Below are 26,106 nucleotides of genomic sequence, written 5' to 3' on the forward strand. Positions count from 1 at the left end.
CGAAACCCCAAATAGAAAAATATTTGGGGGTAGCCACATCTCTAGCCATGGTCTTGAATTTACAAAGCCTGAGGGCATTTATGGAGGCCCCACATCGTAAAATTACCAAAAAATGGAGCTCACTTAAAGACAAGGAAGAGCAGGAAGAGATTAGCTGGGGAGGCCAGATGGTGAGGGACAGAAAAGATTTCTTCTTTCCTTCTTCTCTAGAGCACAGCTAAATGCTTTGAAACTGATTGGCCTCAGGACTGTAGATTTCATCAGCTCAATGAAGTTTAGGAGCTTCTTCACTAGCAGCCAAGTTCAGAGTGAGCAGATGTTTATAGTTGGAACAGAATTCGGAAAGTAACTTAAAAATAAAATAAAAACATAATCATTAGCCTATTGCTGTGTTCAAAGTGTAACCAATTTCTATTTTTCATTACATTACTGAAAAAAGTAATTATCTTTTGCTCTCCCTTGTCGTTCCTATATGTGACTTTTTAAGGAGAGAGTTTTTAAGGATTAATAAAACAACATCACAAAACACGATTTCCTGTCAAAATCAATTTAGAGATATCATTTAAAAATTATTTTTGAAAATAATTGGAAATCAGTATTTATCATAGTAACAAAATCATTCTTATTTTAAGCTTGTGAAAATTAATTTCATCATACCTTTTTTTAACCTAAAGCAATTAATTAATTAATTACATATGCATGTAACATATTATTTTCAAGTTTCCGTACAGACATGCCATTGTGGCTTTGGCACCTGGGAACTAGCTTCTGTCACTAGTGGTTGGAGGATACAGAGAGAGATTTACCTGTTAAAACAAGGTTTTCAACAAGGATTTAATTAGATCAGTTGTTTACTGATAACCATTAGAGCTACAGATGGAAACATATGGGATAAAGAGGCTGGGAGTGCCATTCCTCTGTGAGTCAGTAGTTGGCTGATGCTGGTTTGAATGTGTTCGAACCTTGTCCTGCACACCAAAAGTCATCCACTGACAGCTTTGGCTGACTTGCAATATCCCAGCCTCCAAGGATCTTCTTCCCCTGTTTACTTTGGCACCAGCAATCACTATTGACTGTGTGGAACCTGCTCTTGCAAAGTCCCAGCAAGATAGATTTTGCTAAAGAGAGAGAGTTGTTGCATCAATCTGTCTTTTCCAAGAGATTATTGTGCAGTGAAAACCAATCAGCTCAAATAGAAGGAAACCTTTTTGCAACATTTAAAAGCAAGCATCTTATATACAGACATAAGATGTCTATATATCAAAAGTTATTTCAGTGACAGTGACTGATATACAGACACCTTATGTCACTCCATTTGTATCCATATTCCATTGCTTTCCTAGAAACTGAGCTACACAACGCATTCTGTAATTCAGATTTTTGTTCCAAAAACACAGCACATCCAGCACAACCAAATCAATATCTTAACAAACATGTGTGCTGTACAATGGGTTCTTGGTATCTGCTGGGATTTAGTTCCAGGGCGCATGATGAATCTCAAATCAGTGGATATTCCAGTCCTATTACATACAATAGCCTAGTAAGATGGCACTCCCTTATCTAAAATGGTGAACAACTCGAACGGGAGAGCCTAGAAAATGGTGGAAGGCTACAGCAGGGTATGTCTGTGTTTCAGTGTTGTGCTCAGTGAATGGCAAAATCAAGATTTGTTTTTCGCTATTTTTCCCCAAAATATTTTCAAGACATGGATAAGGAGGGCTGTATGTATATTTTTTTGCTTCTCTAGTTCCTGCCTCACCTTGGCATTATATATTCCCTTCCTTCCCATCCTCTCTCTCTGTCCTCACAATTTTCAGATTTCCTTCCTAAGAATCCATTAAGTTCTGCTATCATCAAGTCAGGGCTCTCATCCCTACCCAACAGCCTTTGGCGGTTGTAAAACACCCAGCAACCTGGCAGAACACTGCACTGACACCTGCCCTGCTTTTCCTGTTCTTTTGTTATTTCATTCATTCACACTGTATCTAGCTGCCAGTTTGATTTTTTTGTCACCATGATTCTTGTGTACTTGGTGACATTGGGGAAAAATAAAATGGTGTCAGTTTCCTAGTGTTACTAAGAGCTTCATCTGTTGCCTGCCATTCATGTCAGGTAAACCCACCATGCGCCCACCAGTAGAGAAAGGGGCCTATCAGAAAGTCCTATATCCAGCTCTCACATTTTTCTTATGTGAGAAAAATCTCACATAAAATCACTCCCCACCCCCAAGTAACACAGCTCACCACTACAAATAAATTTAAATTTAGAGCTTGGGCAATTCATTGTTTCAACTTTAGTTTCTCAAATCCCCCAGCCAAAAAGTCACCTTTTGAAGCTCTATTTACTTGTCAGCATTGACAAATAAAGGCAAGAGCTATGAGGGTGGGTATGAAAAAGAAGTGCTAAAAAGACCAGCAGTCTTCATAGCTGAGGTTTGATTAGGAAATAGTTTCTCTTTACATATCTGTTTGAAGCAGGAAATTCAAGATAATGGTTCCCTAAAAAGGAAGGTTCTCTGTGTCCTACTGGGAATCCCTATTTTAGACATACGTTTATAATATATTGTAGGAAACATGCATCCAAAACTTTGGTATACTAAATCTTGAGTAAATGTTCTCTGTGAGAAAAATTATATTCTTGTCTAAGAATTGATTTATACCAGACCTGAATTTAGCTTATTTCTTACTCACTTTTTCAACACTTCAATAGGCCTATGTCCGGGTGATTGGCATTAACCAGCATGCTCCCCAGTTCTTGGAATACCAGTATGAGGTTCGCATTCCTGAAGACACATCTCCTGGAACAGAATTCCTTCGAGTCAGTGCAACCGACAAGGACCATGGGAAAGAACTGATCTACACCCTTCAGAGCAGCACAGATCCCAGAAGCATGAAGCTCTTTCAGATTGACCCCAGCAGTGGTGCACTCATGACAGTGGCAGGACTTGATTTTCAAACTATGTCATTGCACACATTGACAGTTATGGTATGTGAGCCATGAAAGAGGAACAATCTTGTTTTTTGGATGTATATCTGTCTCTCCAACATTTATACCCCGCCCTTCTCACCTGAGGGGACTCAGGGTGGCTTACAAAAATTGGCAAAATTTAATGCCCAAAATGCAGTCATAAAAACAAAACAATATAAACAGATCCATTAATAACATTGTAAAACACATTATAAAAACCTTAAAAACGTATGTATAATTAATTCAATTCGTCCGAGATCCTCATGCTTCATCCTTAAATCAGGCCATGTCAACTTTGTCATTTACTCATCAAAAGCTTGGGCACATAACCATGTTTTCATGGCCCTTCTGAATCCCAGCAGGGTAGGAGTCTGTCAGATATCTCCAGGGAGGGCGTTCCACAGCCGGGGAGCCACCACCGAGAAGGCCCTGTCCCTCGTTCCCACCAGCCGCGCCTGTGAGGCAGGTGGGACCGAGAGCAGGGCCTCTCCAGATGATCATAGTGATCTTACTGGTTCATAGGAGGAGATACGTTCAGACAAGTAGATTGGGCCAGAACCGTTTACAACTAATACAGTGTAGTGGATTAGTTTTAGAGGATAAAAGAGACCCAAAGCGCAATAATCTGCTGCACAAGGAAAGGTAAGCTGACCTGGAAAGTACCTATTTGTGTTTTGAAAAGTGCTGGTCTAGATAAGGAAGAGAGCATGCCAAACAGATATTCTCTGGAGTCTTGCCCAAATGTACTTAGATCTTCACTTCCAAATCTTGAGTCTTCCAAATCTCTACATTACTAAGCATTGTCAAATCTCACTTTGTGTGTGGGATATATGTAAACTGGTTCTGCAGGTCAGATGAGAAGTGGGGCTGTACCCATGGCCCTGCTCCTGATGTGGCTCAAGGGTTCAATCACCTAAAAACCCTCTTCAAGTGAAGTAAAATGAAATGAAAATTATATCAAAGAGGTTGATTTTATCACTTTCCACCCAGCTTTCTGCTACTGGAAAGATTTTATTGATTTATCGGCTTCTGTTTGCTATTCCTGAGATTCATATATCCCATGTTCTCTGCCAAAAAGGTGCGAGACCAGGAGGGTCCAATCAAGCGAGACTTTGCCAGAGTTGTCATTCATGTTGAAGATAGTAACAACCATCCTCCTCAGTTCACCAGTCTTCATTACAATGCAGAAGTCCTGGATGCAGCTCCAGTAGGCACAGAAGTTGTGCAAGTGCGAGCCCTGGATCAGGATCAAGGTGTTAATGCTGAAATCCACTACAACCTAGAAGCAGGTAAGGGAACTGGGTGAGCTGTAGCTGACAGTGAAAAAGGGTTTGTTTTTCTGAGTAAATATTACATAATACCGTATTTCTTCTCTTGTAATATGCCATCAATTGTAATTTCAGTATCACCACCATCAAAACTCCCTAAGATACACCTGCAATTCTAAGATACACCCCATTTTTAGAGACATTGGAAAAATGAGTCTTAGAATTGAAGAAATATAGTAGCAATTAAGTATGTTCTTCTCTAATATCTGTGCTCTTCAAGCATACCTCGGTTAACAAAACCTTGGAGAATGAAGTTTCTTTTTACATTTTTTATGCCTGCCCAGCCCCTCCATTTTTCTTCATTTTTTGTCTAGCTGAGTATTTATTAGCAGCATTGGCACTGGGAGGAGGATGAAAGAGAGCTAAAGAGATACAGATTTTCAGTGTTGTTATGTTGCACTAAACAAAGCAATAAAAAAGAAAGGGGCTATTCTAGACCAGTCCTACTTTAGATGTGTGTACCTACTTACAGCAGACAAGGTATACAGCAGCTCAGTCCAGAAACCCTTACTGAGCATGTGTGAACAGCAAAAAAGAAAAGAAAAGAAAAAAGGACAGCAAGTCTGACACCTCAACAGCTGCCCTCCAATATGTTTTTAAAAGCATAGATTTGTCCACCAAACTGAAAATTTGCTTGAACACAGTCATCAGCTTGATGTTTCATGACTCTGTGTTTGCTGTTTCTGTTGGCATCTTCTTTCCACCTACAGTAGAGTCTCACTTATCCAACATAAACGGGCTGGTAGAACGTTGAGTAAGCGAAAATGTTGGATAATAAGGAAGGATTAGGAAAAGCCTATTAAACATCAAATTATGTTATGATTAAGCACCAAAACATCATGTTTTGCAACAAATTGACAGAAAAAGCAATTCAATACACAGTAACATTATGTAGTAATGACTGTATTTATGAATTTAGCACCAAATCATTGCAATGTATTGAAAACACTGACTACAAAAACATTGAGTACTAAAAGGCAAACTGTGTTGGATAATGCAGAACGTTGGATAAGCAAAGGTTGGATAAGCGAGACTCTACTGTATAAGAATAAAACTGCAGATTTTCATTTCATAAGAAAGCAAACTGGGAAGAAAGTTTTCCTAAACAGTTCTGCTTGTTTATTCATACTATCCAATAAAGGTTTTGTTTTGGTTTTTTGTTTGCCACAATATAACATGTGTATAAGCTGTATCATGTTCAGTGGAACAATTTCACTTGTTCATTCTAGACATCATTGCCTTCTAAAAATACAAATCGTTAACTCTGTTTGGCTAGCTTGCTGAATAAATCACAGTTGCAAGCCCAGAACTATGAGTATTTTTTCAACAAGACTCTTGGGCCTACTGTGTTATTACAAATGCACTTGCTTCCCTATCAGTTTTTGCTGCTTCATATCTCCAAGCCATCAGGACCTACTTGAATTCAACATGTTGGTCTGTTAACCTTTCTTACTGATGCCTGCCCCAAGCTGCAAATATTTTAGAGTTCCACATTCCATAGATCTCCTTAAGCAGTGTGAAGTCTGGCTTGGAAGGAATTACAACCCATTACAGGCAGTCCCCGAGTTACAAACACCTGACTTACAAATGACTCATAGTTAAGGACAGAGGTGAGACAATAGGAATTGAGATAAATCTGCCCCTTGGAAGGGAACTTCACTCCAGCAAGAGTTTATGGGAAAGGTTGTCTCAACTGAAGCATTCTCATCAATCCTTGTTCCCACAACAGGGATGGAAAGTGAAGTGAAACGTCTAGAGAGAATGCTTCTGGAACATGGCCATACAGCCTGGAAAACTCACAGCAACAATGAAGTGAAATCTTCTGAACAGGGACACAGACAGCAAAACAAACCCCACAGGGGTGTTCACCCTTCTCTAACTATATATATGTAGATAGATAGATAGATAGATAGATAGAGTTGCACTTAAAAGTGGACCTATTCCAACTTACATACAAAGTCAACTTAAGAACAAACCTACAGAACCTATCTTGTTCATAACTTGGAGACTGCCTTTATACTCCTTTTGAGTGGAATCTTTTGTCTCTAGGGTGGTAGTTGTTGTTCAGAAGTAAGTCCCTCTCATTTTAATGAAGCTTGCTTCTGAGTTAATTAGTTTCAGTTCAAACTCCACCATTAATACTATTGCTTTGTCTGTGATCTGCAGAAAGTCTCTTTGATTATAAGCAATAAACAGAATAAGTTTCCCCCAATAAATGTTTCTAAAGATCATTCATTTCATTAACTAGAATGAGTACTGTGTGGATTCACAGAATTATAGATAGTAGTGAAACCTATTGAAATGAGAGCCCCCTGGCCCAGGAATATGATAGAAGTAATGCTGGAAGACCTAGAAAATGCCTAGAGGGGTCAGATGTTGTCAGATGCAGATAAATGAAACCATAGACTTTAGATAGTCTCACAGACTGAGGGATTATACTGTACTTAAGACTAGATGCATAGATGAAAACTGATAAGCATAATAGCAATTTGCAACTGGATTTTCCATATAATTTAAGCTTCTTTGTCTGTTTTTAGGCAACAATGGAGATTTCTTCACCATCAACATGTTTTCTGGAATTATTACCGTTTCTCAGAAGCTCCATCACTCTAAACAAGAGAGATTCACACTCACTGTAAAGGCAGAAGACCAAGGATTTCCCCAACTGAAGGATTCAGCTACAGTGAATGTTTACATTAAACCCTCTGATGGTACACCTCCACAGTTCTCTGAGGAGCAGTATGTTGTAGAGATCAGTGAATTTGCTGCTATTGGCTCTTCTGTTATTCTCGTTTCAGCCACTAGCCTTTCTTCAGTTATCTATGAAATTAAAGAAGGAGATGAGGATGGCGTATTTTCTATCAACTATCAATCTGGCCTCATATCTCTGCAAAAGAATCTAGATTTTGAGCAAAATTCATCTTATCAGCTGAAGATCCATGGCACCAACATGGCAGGATCTTTTATGGATGTCCCGGTGTTTGTTTTTGTTGTAGATGAGAATGACAATGCACCCACCTTTGATAAGTCATCTGTTGTTGGCTGGATTAAAGAGAATGTGCCAAAGGGTAGTATGGTTATGGATGAAAACAATGCTCCACTCGTGATACACGCATCAGATGCTGATCAAGATTCTAATAGTTTGTTGGTCTATGAAATTTTGCAGCCAGAGGTATTGGATTTTTTCAAAATAGATCCGGGCATGGGCACTCTCACAACTTGTGCTGATATTGATTATGAACTTTCCCCGGTTTTCCACTTCAGCGTTCATGTACATGACAGTGGTTACCCCACTTTATTTGCTTCCACACCCACTGAAGTCACCATTTACGTCAAGGATGTAAATGATTGTCCTCCGGCATTTACAAAAGATAGTTATGAACTTTCTGTAGAACGTCCTGTCCATCCCAACATGGAGATTTCTACAGTACATGCAGAAGATGTTGACTCAGAAATAACCTACAGTATCTTTGATGGAAATCATGACCGCATTTTCAACATCTGCCCTAACACTGGTGTTATTTCTGTGCTAAATGCTACCACCTTAGGCCACTATCATGAACTTACCATCAGAGCTAGTGATGGCTTGTATACGACTAATGCTTTGGTTAGAATCAATTTTGTTGAAGCACAAGGCAGCAGTTTAAGATTTGGTCAAGATTTATATACAGCAACAGTGAAGGAAAACTCCACAGAAGTTCAGACTCTGATCGTTCTTGATGTCAATGGTAATAAACTGAATGAACCACTCTTTTACTCTATCATGAACTGCACAGAATGGTTCAGAATAATTCAGTCTTCAGGAGTACTTCAGACCAGGGGTGTGGTGTTTGATCATGAAATTCAGGATATGTATGAGATTGCAGTGGAGGTAAAGGACTTTAGAAATCCACCCCGGGTATCTCAAGCAATAGTAAAAATACATGTGGATGATATTAATGACAACCCTCCACATTTTGAAAATGTGCCTTATTATATTGCAATACAAGATGGCACTGAACCAGGTGATGTCATATTTCAGGTGTCTGCAACTGACAAGGACTCAGGAAATAATGGAGTCATTTTTTACTCCTTTGTAGAAGACTACAAATACTTCTGGATTGACCCATACTTAGGGGACATCTCACTTAAGAAACCCCTTGATTTTCAGGCGTTAAATAAATACATCCTCCGGGTTACTGCCAGAGATGCTGGTGAGCCTCCCTTGTATGCTGAAGAAAAGGTCCTAGTCATTGTAAGGGACAAATCCAACCCCTTGTTCCAGAGCCTCTTCTATACAGTCAAAGTTCCTGAGAACATCCCACTCTACACGCCCATTCTCCACATCCAGGCTCGGAGCCCTGAAGGTTTGCGCTTAATATACAACATTGTGGAAGAAGAAGCCCTGAAAAAATTCAACATTGACTTCAAGACTGGTGTGCTTATGGTCATTAGCCAGGTGGACTATGAATCTGATACAAAACATTCCTTTACAGTCAGAGCCACAGACACAGCAGTGGGTGCCTTTTCAGAAGCAGTAGTAGAAGTCGAGATTGAGGATGTTAATGACAATCGACCAGCATTTTCTCAGATGGTCTACATAGCATCTGTGTCTGAAAGCATGCCACCACGGAGCCCCATTATACAGCTGTTTGCTAATGATAGAGATTCAGGGAGGAACAGGCTCATTTCCTATCAGATCTTGGAGGAACGTTCAAATGCATCAAAGTTCTTCACTATTGATTCCAGCACAGGTGAAATAACTACAACGCAGGTGATAGATTATGAAGCGAATCAGGAATTTTACATCAAAGTGAGGGCCATGGATCATGGGGTGCCTCCTCTCAGTAGTGAAACCTTGGTGGCAATCACTGTACTAGATGTCAATGATAATCCACCCAAGTTTAGTCAACCTCAATATCAGGCCAATGTGAGTGAAATAGTCAGCTGTGGCCATGTTGTCATTAAAGTCCAGGCTTTTGACCCTGACAGCTGGAACACATCTAAGTTGGAATATCTGATACTTTCAGGGAATGAGAAAAGACACTTCACCATCAATAGCACTTCGGGAATCATTTCCACACTGAACCGTTGCAAAAGGGACCTGGAACCTTTTTATGATCTCACAGTCTCTGCTTCAGATGGAGTATTTAAGACCACTGTACCAGTTTATATCAATGCCACAAATGTCAATAAATATAGCCCATCTTTTCAGCAGGATGTTTATGAAGCAGTATTGGCTGAAAACGCTGAAATAGGAACCAAAGTGATTGAGTTGTTAGCTACTGACAAAGACGATGGTCCATATGGCACTGTAGATTATATTATCATAAATAAACTTGGTCAAGAGAAGTTTGCAATAGATGAAATGGGGCGCATTGAAACACTGCAAAAACTGGACAGAGAAAATTCTACAGAAAGGGTTATTGCAATTAAAATCATGGCCAAGGATGCAGGAGGAAAAGTAGCATTCTGCACAGTCAAAATCATACTTGCAGATGAAAATGATAATCCACCTCAGTTTAAAGCTTCTGAATATGTCTTGTCTGTCCAGTCCAATGTGAGCGAAGGGTCCCCTGTCATTCAAGTATTAGCTTATGATGCTGATGAAGGTGTGAATGCTGATGTCATTTATTCTGTTGATTCAGTGGATGAGGTCATTGTGGAAGATGTTATTGAGATTAACACTGCCACAGGAGTTGTTAAAGTCAAGGAGAGCCTCAATCAATTAGAAAATAGAACAGTGAACTTTAAAGTCAAAGCTGAAGATGCCAGACCACCCCATTGGAATTCTGTTGTTCCAGTCAACCTTCATGTTGTTCCAAAGGAAGCATCATTGCCAAGGTTTTCTGAGCCATTGTACACCTTCTCAGCATCTGAAGACCTCCCAGAGGGATCAGAAATAGGATCAGTTAGAGCTTTGTCAGAGGACCCTGTCATCTACAGTCTGGTTAAAGGCACAACAGCTGAAAGCAATAAAGAAGGCATATTTACATTGGATAAGCAAACAGGGGCCTTGACTGTTCAAAAGGCAATGGATCATGAAAAGATGAAATGGTATCAAATTGATGTTTTAGCTCACTGCTCACACCAAGACACTGACTTGGTCTCTTTGGTATCTATCAATATTCATGTCAAAGATGTCAATGATAACAAACCAGTTTTTGAGGCTAATCCCTACAGGGCCTTTGTTATGGAAAACATGCCAACAGGAACTACAGTGATCCAAGTTACTGCTAATGACCAGGATACTGGTAGCGATGGCCAGGTGACCTACAGCTTGAGATCAGAACCAGACAACATAAGAAAACTCTTCACAATTGACAGTGAAAGTGGCTGGATCACGACACTAAAGGAGCTGGATTGTGAGGTTCAGGAAACCTACAAATTTTTTGTTGTGGCATCCGACCATGGGAGGAAAATCCAGCTTTCTTCTCAAACCCTAGTAGAAGTCACCATCACTGATGAAAATGACAATGCTCCACAATTTACCTCTGAAATATACAAAGGTTCAATTGTTGAGAATGCAGAGCCTGGGTTGATGATTACTACTCTGAAAACTATTGATACCGATATCTCAGAACAAAATCGGCAAGTCACATGTTACATAACTGGTACGTATTTTCTTCGTATTTTGATAATTTAATGCAGGTCTTATTTCTAAGTTTGCTTGAAGATGAAACACCCAAATATTACTTTTTTTGAAGTTTTTGCAGTTATAAATATAAGACTGTTTAAAAAACTTTCCATGTAAAATAATTTTAATTAGAAGGTACTGTGTGAACGGTGCAGACAAAAAAAAAGCTACATATCAATATTCTTGCTTTTTAAAACCAGAAAGCAAACAGAGAGGAGTTCCCACACTTAATCCCTTGTTTAGTATTTGTTATGTAGGAGATTACTGATGGAAAATTGGTGGTGTGAATGAACTGCATTATATATTATGATATCTATTATATGGTGGAAGCTCCTTCCTTGGAGGCTTTTAACAGAGGTTGGATGGCCGTCAGGGGTGCTTTAATTGTGCTTTTTTCTGCATAGCAGAGGATTGGATTACATGGCCCATGTGGTCTCTTCCTACTCTATGATTCTATAGATGTAAATCTACTTTATTACTACTAATCAAATATAACCAAGTTGTTTAGCAGTTTCAGTGTGAATGCACTTCCTGGGAAACATCCAAACCTCAACTTACCACATGTTCAGTGTTCACTAATCAAAGGTGTTAACAACTCCATCCCAACTGGCTAAAAGTTAGTTGACTCATTGTTTATTTTCACATAATAGATATAAAATATGGAGTCATCTGCCATGGCATGTTCCATTTACCCATCACAAATGCCTCATCAAAAAAAAGAAAAAAAAAGCCAGAGCAATTGCATGGCAAAGAGTCAACAGTCACATGGCACAACTGGCAAATTGGCAATATGAGTTGATAGCAAGCCTGGCACATTGTTTCATGATCATGTGATTGCTTTGCACTGTGCTTTACTCATACTTCAGCTGTAATAAACATGTTACCACAAAGTTGGCCCAAATGTAGTTTTATAATTGTGGTTGGGTCCAAACATGGTACATGATGAAACTACTGATTTGTAATAGGTTTAGTGCATCTTGCCTATATACAGTATAGTGGTTTGATTTTGTGAAATTATTCAGCGTCAAGAAGCTAGATAAGACAACCCGCCTCCTTTTTGCTCCTAGTCCTGAGACAAGCAGGTTTCATCTAACCAGAAAATTTAGGCTGGGTTAATTGCACTTAATAGACTCCCCTCAAGTAATAGGAACAACCTATTTGGGGCACTTTCCACTATTCCAATCCAACTTTCTTTTCTGACTCTCTTTCTCTGAAACTCTTAATTTTCCACAATGTTTTGTCTTCATAACTGTGCTTTTTCTACCTTATCAGAAGGAGATGTTCTGGGGCAATTCAGTGTTAATGAGGTTGATGGAGAATGGAAAATTTTGTCCAAGGCACCTCTGAACCGGGAAGATACAGACAAATATCTGCTCAGAGTGATAGCTTCTGATGGAAAGTTTCAAGCAGCAACTGAAGTGGAGATCTCAGTCCTTGATGTCAATGATAACAGCCCCGAATGCAAGCAGGTGAGTGCTATCATTGTGCCAATTTGGGGCCAAAGCTGACCTTTGAGGAAACATACTGCAACCTGGTGCATTCACTCCACATGCATGGAATATTGAACCACCCCCCAAATTTCTTTAGAGGGAACATGAAGCATGTGTTCGTTCCTTTGACTCACTGCTGTGTTAAGCAGGAGAAGGAGCCAGGCACCCCAGATATTTTGTTGTTACATAAAAAGGACAAATTAGTGATGGGAAGAATATTTGAAAATATTTTGTAATGGTCATAAACATGCTCCTTGCGTGTTGACAAACTTGAATAGAATCTGGGATTGACACTCAGTCACTATTTTCAGACAGCTCCAGTCATTTTAAAGCATTGGAGGAGTTGAGGAGGATTCTGAGGGGTCAATCAATCTATTAAATTTGCCAAAAAGGTGCCTCAGAAAACAATGAAAAGAGGCAGGCTGTGGAGATTGCAAAAATTGAGCTCAGAATTGCATACAGCCTTTCCTCGTCTATGTCCAAGAGAATTATTTCTTTACCTTAGCAAAAAAAAAGTACTTTAAGATCATCTGGTCTAAGATAAGCATTTTATAAATCACTAGCTGTGCCCAGCCACGCGTTGCTGTGGCATTTTCTGGTGGTGTTGGTCAGAAATTGTTGAGGTAGTGGTGGTATTGAATGTCTGTTGTTTAGTATGCACACTGAAGTGGATTATATGGCAGCGTGGAGTCAAGATAATCCAGTTCAAAGCAGATAATATAATATTATAAATGGGTAATATAGCTGTGTGGAAGGGCCTTGAGTCTACACTGCCATATAATCCAGTTAAAATCTGATAATCTGTGGAAGAGGCCTAAGTGAGGCCTAACTCTGCCTGTCCCCTGGGCTGAGTAGGTTGCTAGGAGACCAAGTGGGCGGAGCTTAGCCTTCTAACTGGCAGCAATTGGATAAAAACTATTATTCCTCTCCCTGTAATTAGGACTTTATTTTTCTTTTCTTTTTGTTGTATCAACCTAGAGCCGTGAATGATGGGTTGTGTTGTCAAATTTCGAGGTTGGGGGGTCTGTAGTTTTGTTGTTTTGTCCGCTGCCCTGATGCCATCACTCTTTTATATATATAGATATGTTATAAGGATCATTTGTATGAAACATTGTACATGTTGAGGTTTTCCTGGATTTCGAAGTCATTTCTTTTTCGTAGTGGGCATATACTTTCGCTTCTCATTTTTCACTTTCTCATCAGATGGCAGAGGCTGTTCCATGGCTGAACATATTTATTCATTAGATTTCACTCTTCTTTAAGAAAATTCAGAACAATCTATGTGGGCTCCCTGTGTTCTTACATTTAAATAATATTCTAGCTCCACTTTTGTTATAGGATTACCCTTCCCAAATAAAACATAACTAATCAGAACTGCTTCTGAAATCACCCAACTTGCACAATGGTTGACTATGCTAGCAGAAGAATTCTGAGTTTGATTTTTTGAAAAAGCGTTTCTTCTTGAACTCAGGGACTCAACTTGCTGGTTGACTAGTTTTGGTTTTTAGCATTCCAGTTTAGATGAGATTAGATAAATGGATGCTGGCAAAATGGAAGGGAGATGTTGACAAGCTGGAATGTGTTTAGAGAAGGGTGACTAAAATGATCAATATCTGGAGAACAAGCCCTATGAGGAGTGGCTTAAAGAGCTGGGCATGGTTAGCCTGCAAAAGAGAAGGCTGAGAGGAGACATGGTGGCCATGTATAAATATGTGAGGGGAAGTCATAGGGAGGAGGGAGCAAACTTGTTTTCTGCTGACCTGAAGACTAGGATGTGGAACAATGGGTTCAAACTACAGGAAAGGAGATTCCACCTGAACATTAGGAAGAAATTTCTAATTGTGAGAGTTATTCAGCAGTGGAACCCTCTGCCCCGGAGTGTAGTGGAGGCTCCTTCTTTGGAGGCTTTTCAGCTGAGGCTTAATGGCCATCTGTTGGGGGTGCTTTGAATGCAATTTTCGTGCTTCTTGGAAAGGGCTTGGACTCGATGCCCTATGAGTTCTCTTCCAACTCTATGATTCTATGATTCTAACTGTGGCACTGGATTAGCAACGGCTCCCAAAGATGTGTTGGCAGTGATCATTTTTCATACCAATTGTTTTCTGTTGAAAAAAATAGGATTTTTTTTCTGGAAGTTCTGGGCACAATAAAAGACCCAGTGCAAAAATGATCAATTTGTCAAAATCAAAAGTGAAGTTTTGTTCACTCCTGGATTTGTCTGTTTTTCATTGTTGATAAGGTGCACTGCACACCCCTAGGAAGGATCAACTCACGGCTACTTCCAGCCTTTTGCTTCTTTGATTTTGGTGATACAGTATAAGAACCAAATCACTTGTCTTTGAAATTGCAACATTTGTTAACAGACATGAGACAAACCACTTCTGCTGTGAGTTGTGTGGTGACAAATTCAGTTTTTTTGCTTGCTGAGATGTTTTCTCCTTTCCAGACACCATACAAAACGAAAATTGTAGAAGATGCATCTCAAGGATTTTCAGTTTTGAAAGTGTCAGCCACAGATGCTGATGTTGGCAGTAATGGGCAGATTATCTACACACTTCATGGACCTGGTGCAGAAGACTTCCGACTGGACCCCCATACAGGTAAGAATAATTGAAACACAGGACCTGTTTGGTACTGGTGGATCACAAAGCTAGCAGATGGATCACATACTTATTCTACAGACCTGGAAGGGTGAATGGTGGCCTTCTCTTCGCCCCCAACTCTACTTGTGCAAGCAGTAGGCATTTGGTTTTGAGTTCTTGACTGGGAAAAGGACAGGATATTAATATACAGATTGAGAATCCCTTATCTCAAATTCTGAAATAAAAAATCTATCAAAATTCAATAGTTTCTACATGACTAGCTGAGATAATGATACTGTAAACGTCCTGGATTGCAAATAGTCGTCAAGAACTGCACAGTTTCCAAATACTTTCTTGCAGAGAGGGAAAAATGGCTAAAATGTTGATTCTTTTGAGAATTGCTTGGAGTGCAGCTTTCCCCATCACAGTGCCCTGCCAACATCACTATGGTACCATAGGCATCCCTCATCTTTTGATGAATTGCTCTTTTGACAGATGTAAATTATAACCATATGCCACCATTTCGATCCCTAGTCTGCTGTTTCAACCATGTACTGCTGTTCTCCCCATTACACTACTAAGCACTCTGTTTTCCCCTCTCAAAAGGACCATCTACATGTTCAACAAACGGTGATGCTGATCCAGAGTGGAATATTCTGGTGCTATTGAAACCTGTATGACCAACTGCTTAGCCAGCTTGTTGGCTAACAGGTATCTGACTGTGCAGCAACAAGTTGGCTATATTGCATTCCCACGGCTGGCCCAGCATTTGGCACTGCCAGACTGCCACACTAAACTTCCCCCTGCTGTTCTGGGCAGTCGTTGTTTGGGACCTATACTAACATTAATCAGAGCAATGAAGCAGTGCTAGCAAGGGATGGGAGGAAAGGTGGAACCACTCCCTTCTTTCCCTATGCCCTTCTTCAATCACTTTGTTGCTCAACTAGCATCACTACAGGCACCGATTGAGGACTATCACCAGTTTCATGCTTGGTGGTCACTGCTACATCCTGAACAACACAGAGAGGGAAAATGCCATCCCGTGTCCCTGTGTTTTCCAAGCCTGGGGAAAGTAGAATGGCTGTGCAAACAGCTGCAGTCACTTCCAAATAGAAAGCGGCTCAATTTTTCACAGTGCCAAAACTTGCAGATGAGCTCCAGAGCTTCAGGGAAGCATCAGAACATCCCACAATTGTTTTAATGTGTGGTCAAGGCTATGTTAAGGCAAATGGAGTTTGTGTGTCATGTGGATGCTACAGAGGCCATTCCCCCCCCACACCACTCATTTTGTCCTTGTAGATGGTCCATTGTCTACATTGCATGCTATGGTAGCTTTTCCCCTCTGTCAACGTGCACCATCTAGTGTTCAAATTTGTATTTACAGGCTAAAATAAGATCCACTTTTCAACCATTTTCAATTATTGACAATGCTTCAGTCCCTAATCTGTCAAAAATGGGGAGAATTTATATAAAATCTGTCATCTTTGAGTTATTTCTGTATTAGTTAGAACTGGTGTGATTTGTAGCTGAATATCTCTGTAATTCCCCCAGTTGGAAGAAGCTTTTGAAATGTTATTTCTATTTTGTATGGACATTACACGAGTCTTCAGTTCTCTTTTCCACATACATGAAGCCACTTATGAAAACAGAAATTCACAACAGAAGGCCAGTAAATCAGTTGTTGAATATGGTTCCAAATGGGGTCTGTGGGAGTGGAGGAATGTATAATTTCTTCAGATAAGGGCCAAAAATCTCTTTCCATTCTTTTCCCATATGCTAAGAACCCTTTCTTAATCTATTCAAGAAACTTATACATTAGATAAAAATCAATTCTGTATGAAAGAGTTCATGATATCAGTTAGCTCTGTGTGTGTACAGATGCAACAATCCACAGCTTGAAAATATTTTCAAAAAAATCCAAAAAGAAAACCTCCATGTTGCCATTTTATATAAGGGATATCATTTTACTTTGCCAATGCATATAATAGGACTTTAGTATGGATGGAGCAGATCCCAAGGGCCCACCATGCCTTATTTTTGTCCTTCATTATTCCCACCAGGGGAGCTGAACACTTTTGCATTACTTGACCGGGAGTTGAAACCCCAGTACCAGCTTGTTGTCAAGGCAACAGATGGAGGTGGCCGCTTTTGTCAGATGGACCTAATTGTGGACATTGAGGATGCAAATGACAATGCTCCAAGATTCTTCCCCAGTCACTGTGCAGTAGCCATCTTTGATAACACTACAATAAATACTCCAATTGCAGTTGTCATTGCAAGGGATGCTGATGAAGGTAAGCCAGTGGTGATATTCAGAACACGTTTTGTAGTCATCTGGAATAGGGCTTTTTAAAATCATGTGACCTCTCCCCTTTAAAGAAATTAGCATGTTCTGTAATCTAGAGCCTGACTGGTGCCTGTCACACAGAGGACCTTGTCATTGGCTGTGGAATGGCCTGGCAGAAGACATCGAAGCTCAAAACACAACTGAAGACCTATCTCTTCCAGCAGTCAAATGTTTCCCAGTGGGTGGGTCCCCAAATGTTTTGGCCTTGAACTCCCAGAAATCCTAACAGCTGGTAAACTGGCTGGGATTTCTGAGAGTTGTAGGCCAAAATACCTGGGGACCCAGAGATTGAAAACCACTACAGCAGTCCTACCCAGTCAATTTTGACTTGTGAATGTGAACCTGGACTTTACCAGCAAATGTTAAGCGGCATTTTTACCTGTGTGTCTTTGTTATATGTATTTAAATAGTGGTTTGTTCTACCTCACTGTTTTAACTATATTTTCATGTCCTATATTAGGACATGAAAACTGCATGCAAAACATAGACCTGGAAAATACTGTCTAATATAATTTAATTAGCAGGCACCTGTATTGTAAAATATCAAGCTTAACTTCTTAAAAGTTCATTATAATTTTCCAAAAATTCCAAGTACCAGCATATAATATTCCAAAAATGCTGGCCCTTGGAAACTTTCCCTTCATACCAGCCACTAATGCTTCTAATGCCGCATCTTTCATAAAATTTCCAAGGTGTGAAACATCCTAATATTACTGTCTTTATATAATTCTGTCTAAAATCTGGGTACAGGGAATCTTGATATCTTATGATGGAGAAGCACCTATCCTACCAGTTTACTAGACATCATTTTTCTTGTTTTGATATTCAGGATTTCACCCTGGGGTCAGGTGAACTCATTAACAAATGATATCATCTAGAAAGATTCCACATCTTTTTGATCCTACTTATCTCATGAAAATCAGGCATGCAGCTTGAAATATTATTGCCCATTTTTGTTCCATGGCAGTACTCTAACCTGCATGGACTTGTAAAATAAACACACTAATCTTCCATACTTGAAACATCTTTATCAAATAATAACAAGCCACTGTATTGCTCTACTTTATGCCATTCCAGAAAACAAAAATGCCCTACCTTTTGGTCCATATTAAATCCTGAATATATGATCATTGAAATAAAAAAGAGATGTCAAGATACCAGTTCTGAGCACTTATGGAAAAGCTGACATTATCTACTATATAAAATAACAGAAATAATCATTCAACACTAAGCTTCTTTTCAAAATCGTTTCCTTTAATCAATGACAATGGGGAACTTACATATTGTGTACCTATGGAGATAAGATCTAGTTGAATGAATAAATTCATTATCATTTTCTCATGCTGTGAACCTATGAACCAAAGATGTCATATAAACCTTGAAATCTTTCTTTTGGGGGAAATAATATGCAATGGTTGGGAGATTTCTTGTTTGATCTGTTTTTAAAACTGTAACATTGTGTTACTATGTCATGTTGTTAATATCATCATTTTTACATAAACAACACTGCTTCTCAGTGTGATTGGCTGGATTTAAAAGTGGGCTTTAGCGACGTTTACAATTGTGGCAATAAAATGTGTGTGGAAAACAGTTAAGGTAGTAAAGGTAAAGGTTTTCCCTTGAAATTAAGTCTAGTCATGTCTGACTCTGTGGGCTGGTGCTCATCTCCATTTCTAAGCTAAAGAGCAGGTGCTGTCTGTAGACACCTCCAAGGTCATGTGGGTGGCATGACTGCATGGAGTGCCGTTACCTTCCCGACGGAGTGATAACTATTGATCTACTCACATTTGCATGTTTTCAAACTGCTAGGTTGTCAGAAGCTGGGGCTAACAGCAGGAGCTCACCCCGCTTCCCAGATTTGAACTGCCGACCTTTTGGTCAGCAAGTTCAGCAGCACAGCGGTTTAACCTATTGCACCACCCAGGGCTCCAACAGTTGTGAAGTTGTAAATCTAACTTAAAACATTGGAACAAACTAATAGAATATCAGGAAGTATTTAGCACATTGTGAGGCATTCCTATGATTTGTTGTCCAAGGCCATGGTAAATTAAATAAACAATTTTATATTTCAAAATATACCATCATTTCAGACCTCATCAGACGAGCAGGGGGGAAAGTGAAGGGAACTGTCCTCCTTTGTTCCTTACCACTTACCCTGTCTTCTGTGATGGTGTCCAATCCCAAGTAGTTTCTCGTCCTTTCCCTGCTTCCTCTTCATGTTCTCCAATGAAGAGTCGGGTGTTGCCCAAGCCACCCTGGGCTCCATTTTCCATGTTGCCAAAACGGAGCCTCACAGAGTCTTGCCAGAAGATGCCATGATGGACTCCATGGGGCTTCATTTCAGCAACGAAGAGAAGATGCAGAGAAGTCTATGGCTGATAAGGTTCTTCATACCATGTATTGAGTAACTCTGCTCAAATAAAATAGTCTCTCCTAATAACATTTCTGTCTTTTGTGTGTCTTTCCTCCCAGGTCATAATGCAGAAGTTGTGTATTCCCTTGCTGAGTCAGCTAGTGGCCACTTTTCCATAGAGGAGACAACTGGGGTGATCCATCTGGAAAAGCCTTTAATGGAATTGCAGACTTCCGCCCTGGAGCTGACTGTGTGTGCCACAGACAAGGGTTCCCCATACTCCCTTTCTTCCCTCGCTACTGTAGCAGTCTCCATAGTGGATCTAAAAGAATATCTGCCAATCTTCCTAGATTCAGAGTATGTGATTGTAGTACAAGAAGATGTGGCTCTTGGCACAGATGTTTTGAATCTGGCCTCCTTGACAAGGGACAATGCTCAGAGCACAGAGATCAAGTATGAAATCATGAATGGGAATGATCATGGGAAGTTCAGGCTCCATCCAACCACAGGTAAGTGGGCTCCATACTCATCAGTTACAATACTCCAATGTTACGTTTTTATGTTCAGATCTAGCAGGGGTCCTCTTGTCTTTCCTTGTTGTTTCAGACATACTTTTGTTCATCAAAACATATTATGTAGCGTTTCTCATTTTTGTATTCTATTTCCCTTAATTTTTTTCTCCAGAGCTGGAAAATTTACTCTCCATTACCAAGCATTCTGGAAGCTGTATTCCAGAATGTCAGTTTCCAAATTCTGCACAAATTCTGTATCAAATCTTTCAACAACTTAGTGGAATGGTTTTATGGAAAAAGCATTAGCTTTCAAATGCCCCTACTTTAAAAGAACAGCAACCAAAAAATTAACAAAATGTTTTTGAGTGCCAGCATGGTGGAATGATTTGAGCGTAGGACTTAGACCCCATGTACAGTGACCTTTTAATGCAGGAGCTAGACTACATATGCCTCAAAAGTATGCTAAAGCATGCTTTAAGCCAGTGGTTCTCAACCTGTGGGTCCTCAGATGTTTTGGCCTTCAACTCCCAGAAATCCTAACAGCTGGTAAGCTGGCTGGGATTTCTGGGAGTTCTAGGCCAAAACACCTGGGGACCCACAGGTTGAGAACCACTGATATAAGCAGTTCCTTCTTTTGATTGTCTGGGCCTCTAGGCTAGTACAGTGTTGTGTGCTGTTTTCAAAGAAATTCTGCTCATTGTTGTCTCTGCTTCTATATAGGCATCCTATATATCAACGAAAGCCTGGATTTTGAAATTAGCCATGAATATTACCTGTCTGTTGAGGGTACAAGAAAGAGCTCTGTCTCTCTCAGTGACATTGCAATGGTTATTATCAATGTCACAGACATAAATGATCATGTGCCAAAATTCAGCCAAGATCTTTATGTTGCTGACACCCGTGAAGATGCTGCTGTTGGTGAAATTGTGCTTACGGTAAGACCTAAGAAATGATTCCTCTACCGTTGCCTGTGCTACTATTGTTTGGTATCCAAATTGCCTTTGTGTTGGTCTGTACATTAGACATTACATGTACTTAACATAAAAGTTGGTCCTTCTCTTGATATATTATCAATTGCAAACAACAGGGGAAATGAAAAACAACAGGAGAAAATGATTGTTTAAGATAGAGAGTGCAAACTTTGTTCTATTTCAGCTTCTACTTACCCTAGTCAGTATAGCTATCATTGAAGAATGTTGAAAGCTGCAGTTCATCAACATCTGGAGAATCATGTGATTTAAAGTTTATTATCCAATAGCTCAGTCATTACACAAAATGCGGAGTCAAGAAATCAGATGAAGACTAGGACTTGGAAGGGCAGCTATCAAGATCCTCAAGTATAGAAATATATAATGGAATATCAAAATCAGAGTTGTCTGTACCATTGCATTTCCAGTTTCTATTTACATTGGTGAAAGCTGGAGAGTGAAGAAAGCAGAAAAGAAGAGAATCAACTCATTTGAAATATGGTGCTAGTGAAAAGTTCTAAAAATTCTATGGACTGCTAAACAGATAGGTAAATCCTGAAAATCAAAAAATAGATTGAAAATAGAAAATTGAGCAAATCAAACCTAGAGCAAGTCAAATCAAGAAGCCAAGATGATTAAACTGAGACATATCATTAGAAGATAAGACTCCCTATAAAAGACAATAATGCTTGATAAAGTAGAAAACATTGGTGAAATAAGAAGACAGCACTACAGTTAGATACTAGACCCAGTCAAGGGAGCCATTGTCCTGAATCTGTAAGATCTGATCTCTCACTCATAGCGTAGCCATAAACTGAATTTTACATCTTTCTTCTTTTTAATCTTGGACAATTTTGTTTTAAGATCTCTCTCCATTCAGCTTTCATTTGTTGTCGAGTGGGCAATACTTCTTTCCCATAAATGTGATGACAATGCTATTTTTTGCCCCCAATAGGTTTTGGCTGATGACAAAGATGGAGTGATGAACAACCAGATCACATACTCCATTGTGGCAGGGAATCCACTGAGCCATTTCATCATTGACCCCCAGACTGGAGAGATCCGTATTGCCAAGTACTTGGACAGGGAGGAGGTTAGTGGCAGGCTCATTTGGGACTTGGTGTGAGTCTGATCCCCATATGCCACCAGGGCAAAGGAAGAACTATCCCTAAATGACAAGAGAGGCTGACAGTGGCCATCTCTGCCCAGATTTGTTCTGTACAATAATATCATATCATTGTTTGTTAATTTGTATCCCACATTTCTCCCAACATGGATACAACATTCTAAAACAACAAACTATTAATTCAAAAGTTAAAATGCAGTTAAACTCAAAGTCTGTTTTTTAAAAATGAGTTATTTTCAATTTAAAGACCACAAGTTAAAAATAGCATTAAAACCAAATTGAAAACAACATTAAAAGTCACTTAAAACATAATAAACATAAAAACACTATATACCCACTTTAAAAGCTCTGGCACATATTCTAAAAACCAAATGCTTCCTTAAATAAAAAGGTCTTTACCTGCTGATGGAAAAACAGGAGGGAGATGACCAATCAAACCCCCAAGAAAGAGAGTTCCACAACCTGGGAGCAGCCACAGAAAAGGCTCTCTCTTTTGTCCTTACCGGACACGCTTTGGATAGTGGTGGAACCACTAAAATGGTTATTCACCATAGTCAATAACAAGGGGCCACTCACCATTCCCTCAACATAGAAGTCATCTAGATAAGGTGTTTTGAAGGAGGCAACTGGTTTTGGAGATTAATCATGAATTCAGGCTTTGTCATGAAGGCTCTTTGGTTTGACATATGCACCTCTTCTATTCTGCCTGCTTTTATTTTATCATCTTTAGCAATATTCCTTATAAGAATAATACAGTTTTCTTAATTTAACATACTTCTATCTCCATCTTTTTTTAATGGATCAATCAGATATATACAGGCAGAAAAGTCAAGAAATAAATCACTTTATCCACATTTCTTTCCTATATTAGTCCTTTAAAACTTCTAGCATCCTCAGAAGGTTACAAAACCCCTCTGTATTGACAATAAAATATAGGTTCTTTGACTGAGCACTAGGCTTGCTCAAATAATTCGATTTCCCCGTTACCCGTTATTAATTCGTTATTTTCGTTTGTTTTGAAGCAATATACGACCTTGATTGTCCACACGTCTGGATATCGCGGTTTCGAATCACGAGAGGCCGTTTTTTCTTATTTCTTCGTTTTTTTCGTTAGGAAAAAAAAGCTTTTGCAAATCACCCAAACTCCTTTCCTTTTGCCCCTCAGCAAAAGGGGCGTCACGGGCTCAGCCAATGGGAGGGGGCGAGGGGGAAGGAGGCCGAGGAGGAGGAGGAGGAGGAAGACGGAGGGGGGAAATGGCCGCCGCCGCCGCCGCCTCGCCTCAGCTCAGGCCTGGAGAGACAGAGAGGGGCCCGGCGGTGAGGAGGAAGAGGCCCGGGATGCGAGGGGGTGTGGGCCAGGCCCGTCCTCGGCTGCTCCCGGGGAGGGAGGGAGGGAGGACTACGACTCCCAGGGGCCCAGATTCGCACCCTCCCTCCCCCCAATACAGGTCTCCATACCATGCTACATGAACTTGAATGGATACTGTGGTTGTGTTGTCGAAAGCTTTCATGGCCGGGATCACACTGTTGTGGTATGTATTCCGGGCTCTATGGCCATGTGCCAGAAGCATTCTCTCCTGACGTTTCACCCACATCTGTGGCAGACATAGAGGTTTTGACGTCTGTGCAAAGCTAGGCAAGTGGGGTTTATATATCTGTGGAAGGTCCAGGGTGGGAGAAAGAACTCTTGTCTGTGGGAGGCAAGTGTGAATGTTGCAATTGGTCACCTTGATTAGCATTGAATAGCCTTGCAGCTTCAAAGCCTGGCTGCTTACTACCTGGGGGAATCCTTTGTTGGGAGGTATTAGCTGGCCCTGATTGTTTCCTGTCTGGAATTCCCATTTTCTGGGTGTTTCTGGGAAGGTAATGGCACTCCATGTAGTCATGCCGGCCACATGACCTTGGAGGTGTCTATGGACAACACTGGCTCTTGGGCTTAGAAATGGAGATGAGCACCAACCCCCAGAGTCAGACATGACTGAACTTAACATCAAGGGATACCTTTACCTTTACCTATACACACACACACACACACACACACACACACACACACACATAAGCAGGGACTCTATATATATATATATATATATATACACAATATATATCACACACACACCAATTTAACAAAGTTTCAGCCACAAAAACAAAGTTTCTGAAGTAGAACAATGACTTTCACAGTAAAGACAACCCAATTTAACAGGAAATAAGACTTTCAAACCAGGAACAGATTTCTGCAATTATTAAAAAATGGTTTATTATAAAAGCTATGAAAATTCTCCAAAAATCAGAGGATAAGGGAAACGTTCCAAATTTTGGTGAGCTATCAGTGTTAAATGTGTTCTACCACTGTACCAAGTTTGAAGAAGATCACTCAAAAAATGAGGGTGGGAGAGTCCTGTAAAGTCCTCTCCCTCTGTGCTGTTTTTGGGAATTGCGCATGCGCGTCCGCCATTAACGAATTAATTTTGAAAATAACGAATTTTTGTTAATTTCGAAAATTTTGGGGGGCCAAATTCGGAAATACCATCAGAAACGAAAAGCTGCCCCCCTCTAGTTTTGAAACGAGTTTAGAATCAAATTTTTCATTGATCGATCAAGCCTACTGAGCACTCAGAGCACCCATTGAGAATGTATAATGTATAAACTGTCAGATACTGATCAGTACCGTAAATCCTAGTAAAATAGAAGGTACTAAAAATAAGGAGGCTGTTAACTGATCCTTTGCATAATCCTTGCAAGGCTGGTAAAATAATAAAGCCCTCTTTGTGTATGTGTTATATTTTGCAGATATCCAGCTACTCTCTGAAGGTCCAAGCTACAGACAATGGGCAGGAACCTCTTTCTAGTGATACCACTGTACTTATTCGTGTGTCAGATGTCAACGATAACCCACCAAGGTTCTTTCAGCTCAATTACAGTGCAGCAGTTCAGGTGAAGTAATGATTCAGAGGCACCGACTTAACCCTATTAGGCTTTTGCAGAGATAAAGTTCTCATGTTAACTACTATGTTGCCTGGAGCTTGTGAGACAACCAGGCTTACGTGTAATAAGAAACCAACATGGTAATGTCAGGGGGCTTATACTGAATTGCAGTTGTGTGTTCAAGTGCAAGTTCCACTTTGCAACAAATACAGTGCAAATCAACACATGGGATTCCTTGCCAGCCAGTACCCTATGCAAACACACCCAACTCTGGATCCATAATCCATGCCAAATCCCAGAAGAACTGGGTTATTTTAACCCAGTTCCTCTCAGGATTTAATCCTCACACCCTCCCACAACTTTGGGATTTCCCAGGAATGGTGGCTAGATGCTCTCCCGGTCAACCAAAGTTTGACCCGAGAGGGCATTCAGCCAACCTCCAGCCCCCATTTTCCCTCAAATACTTTCCCCAGGAACCTGCCAGCAGCACAGATCACTCCAGAGAATTCTCCTGAAAGGCAAAAATAATGTTTCAAGAAGTGGGGGGGAGGGAAGGGAAATCCCTCGGGTAGGCCCCTGCCGGCAAGCCCCTGGGATTTTTGAGAGGAAAATGGGGGGCTGGGGGAGGAGGGGGTGGGCGCCATCCCACTCCTTCGAGTTACAGGAGCCTGAAGAACTGGGATCGCTATGGTGATTGACCCCCAGGACTGCAGAAACAGTCCTTGGAGTCAGTCCCCACAGGCCCAGCACCAACAAAGATCCAGATATTAGCTTAAGGTCCAGATCTTTATAAGTGTCAAATAAGTCCTGAGAAAACTGGGATATCCCAGTTTTCTCCAGATTAATCCAGGTTTACCCAAGGCATCATTTGGACACATAAACTAAACCCGTTATC

General features: G+C 40.3%; 1 protein-coding gene across 2 annotated transcripts in view; it reads left to right on the forward strand.

Moving 5' to 3' along the window:
- Positions 1-26,106, forward strand: part of fat2 (FAT atypical cadherin 2) — a 130,546-nt gene that overhangs the window by 85,016 nt on the left and 19,424 nt on the right. For both annotated transcript variants that reach the window (XM_062970266.1, XM_062970267.1), the window contains exons 8-17: positions 2,710-2,985; positions 4,046-4,256; positions 6,833-10,888; positions 12,184-12,380; positions 14,848-15,001; positions 17,044-17,277; positions 19,803-20,192; positions 20,916-21,130; positions 22,119-22,256; positions 25,077-25,220. In XM_062970266.1, coding sequence (XP_062826336.1) covers positions 2,710-2,985; positions 4,046-4,256; positions 6,833-10,888; positions 12,184-12,380; positions 14,848-15,001; positions 17,044-17,277; positions 19,803-20,192; positions 20,916-21,130; positions 22,119-22,256; positions 25,077-25,220 — 6,015 coding nt within the window. The remainder of the gene's footprint in view (positions 1-2,709; positions 2,986-4,045; positions 4,257-6,832; positions 10,889-12,183; positions 12,381-14,847; positions 15,002-17,043; positions 17,278-19,802; positions 20,193-20,915; positions 21,131-22,118; positions 22,257-25,076; positions 25,221-26,106) is intronic.

The sequence above is a fragment of the Anolis carolinensis genome, chromosome 2 (assembly GCF_035594765.1).
Source record: "Anolis carolinensis isolate JA03-04 chromosome 2, rAnoCar3.1.pri, whole genome shotgun sequence".
Taxonomy (NCBI): domain Eukaryota; kingdom Metazoa; phylum Chordata; class Lepidosauria; order Squamata; family Dactyloidae; genus Anolis; species Anolis carolinensis.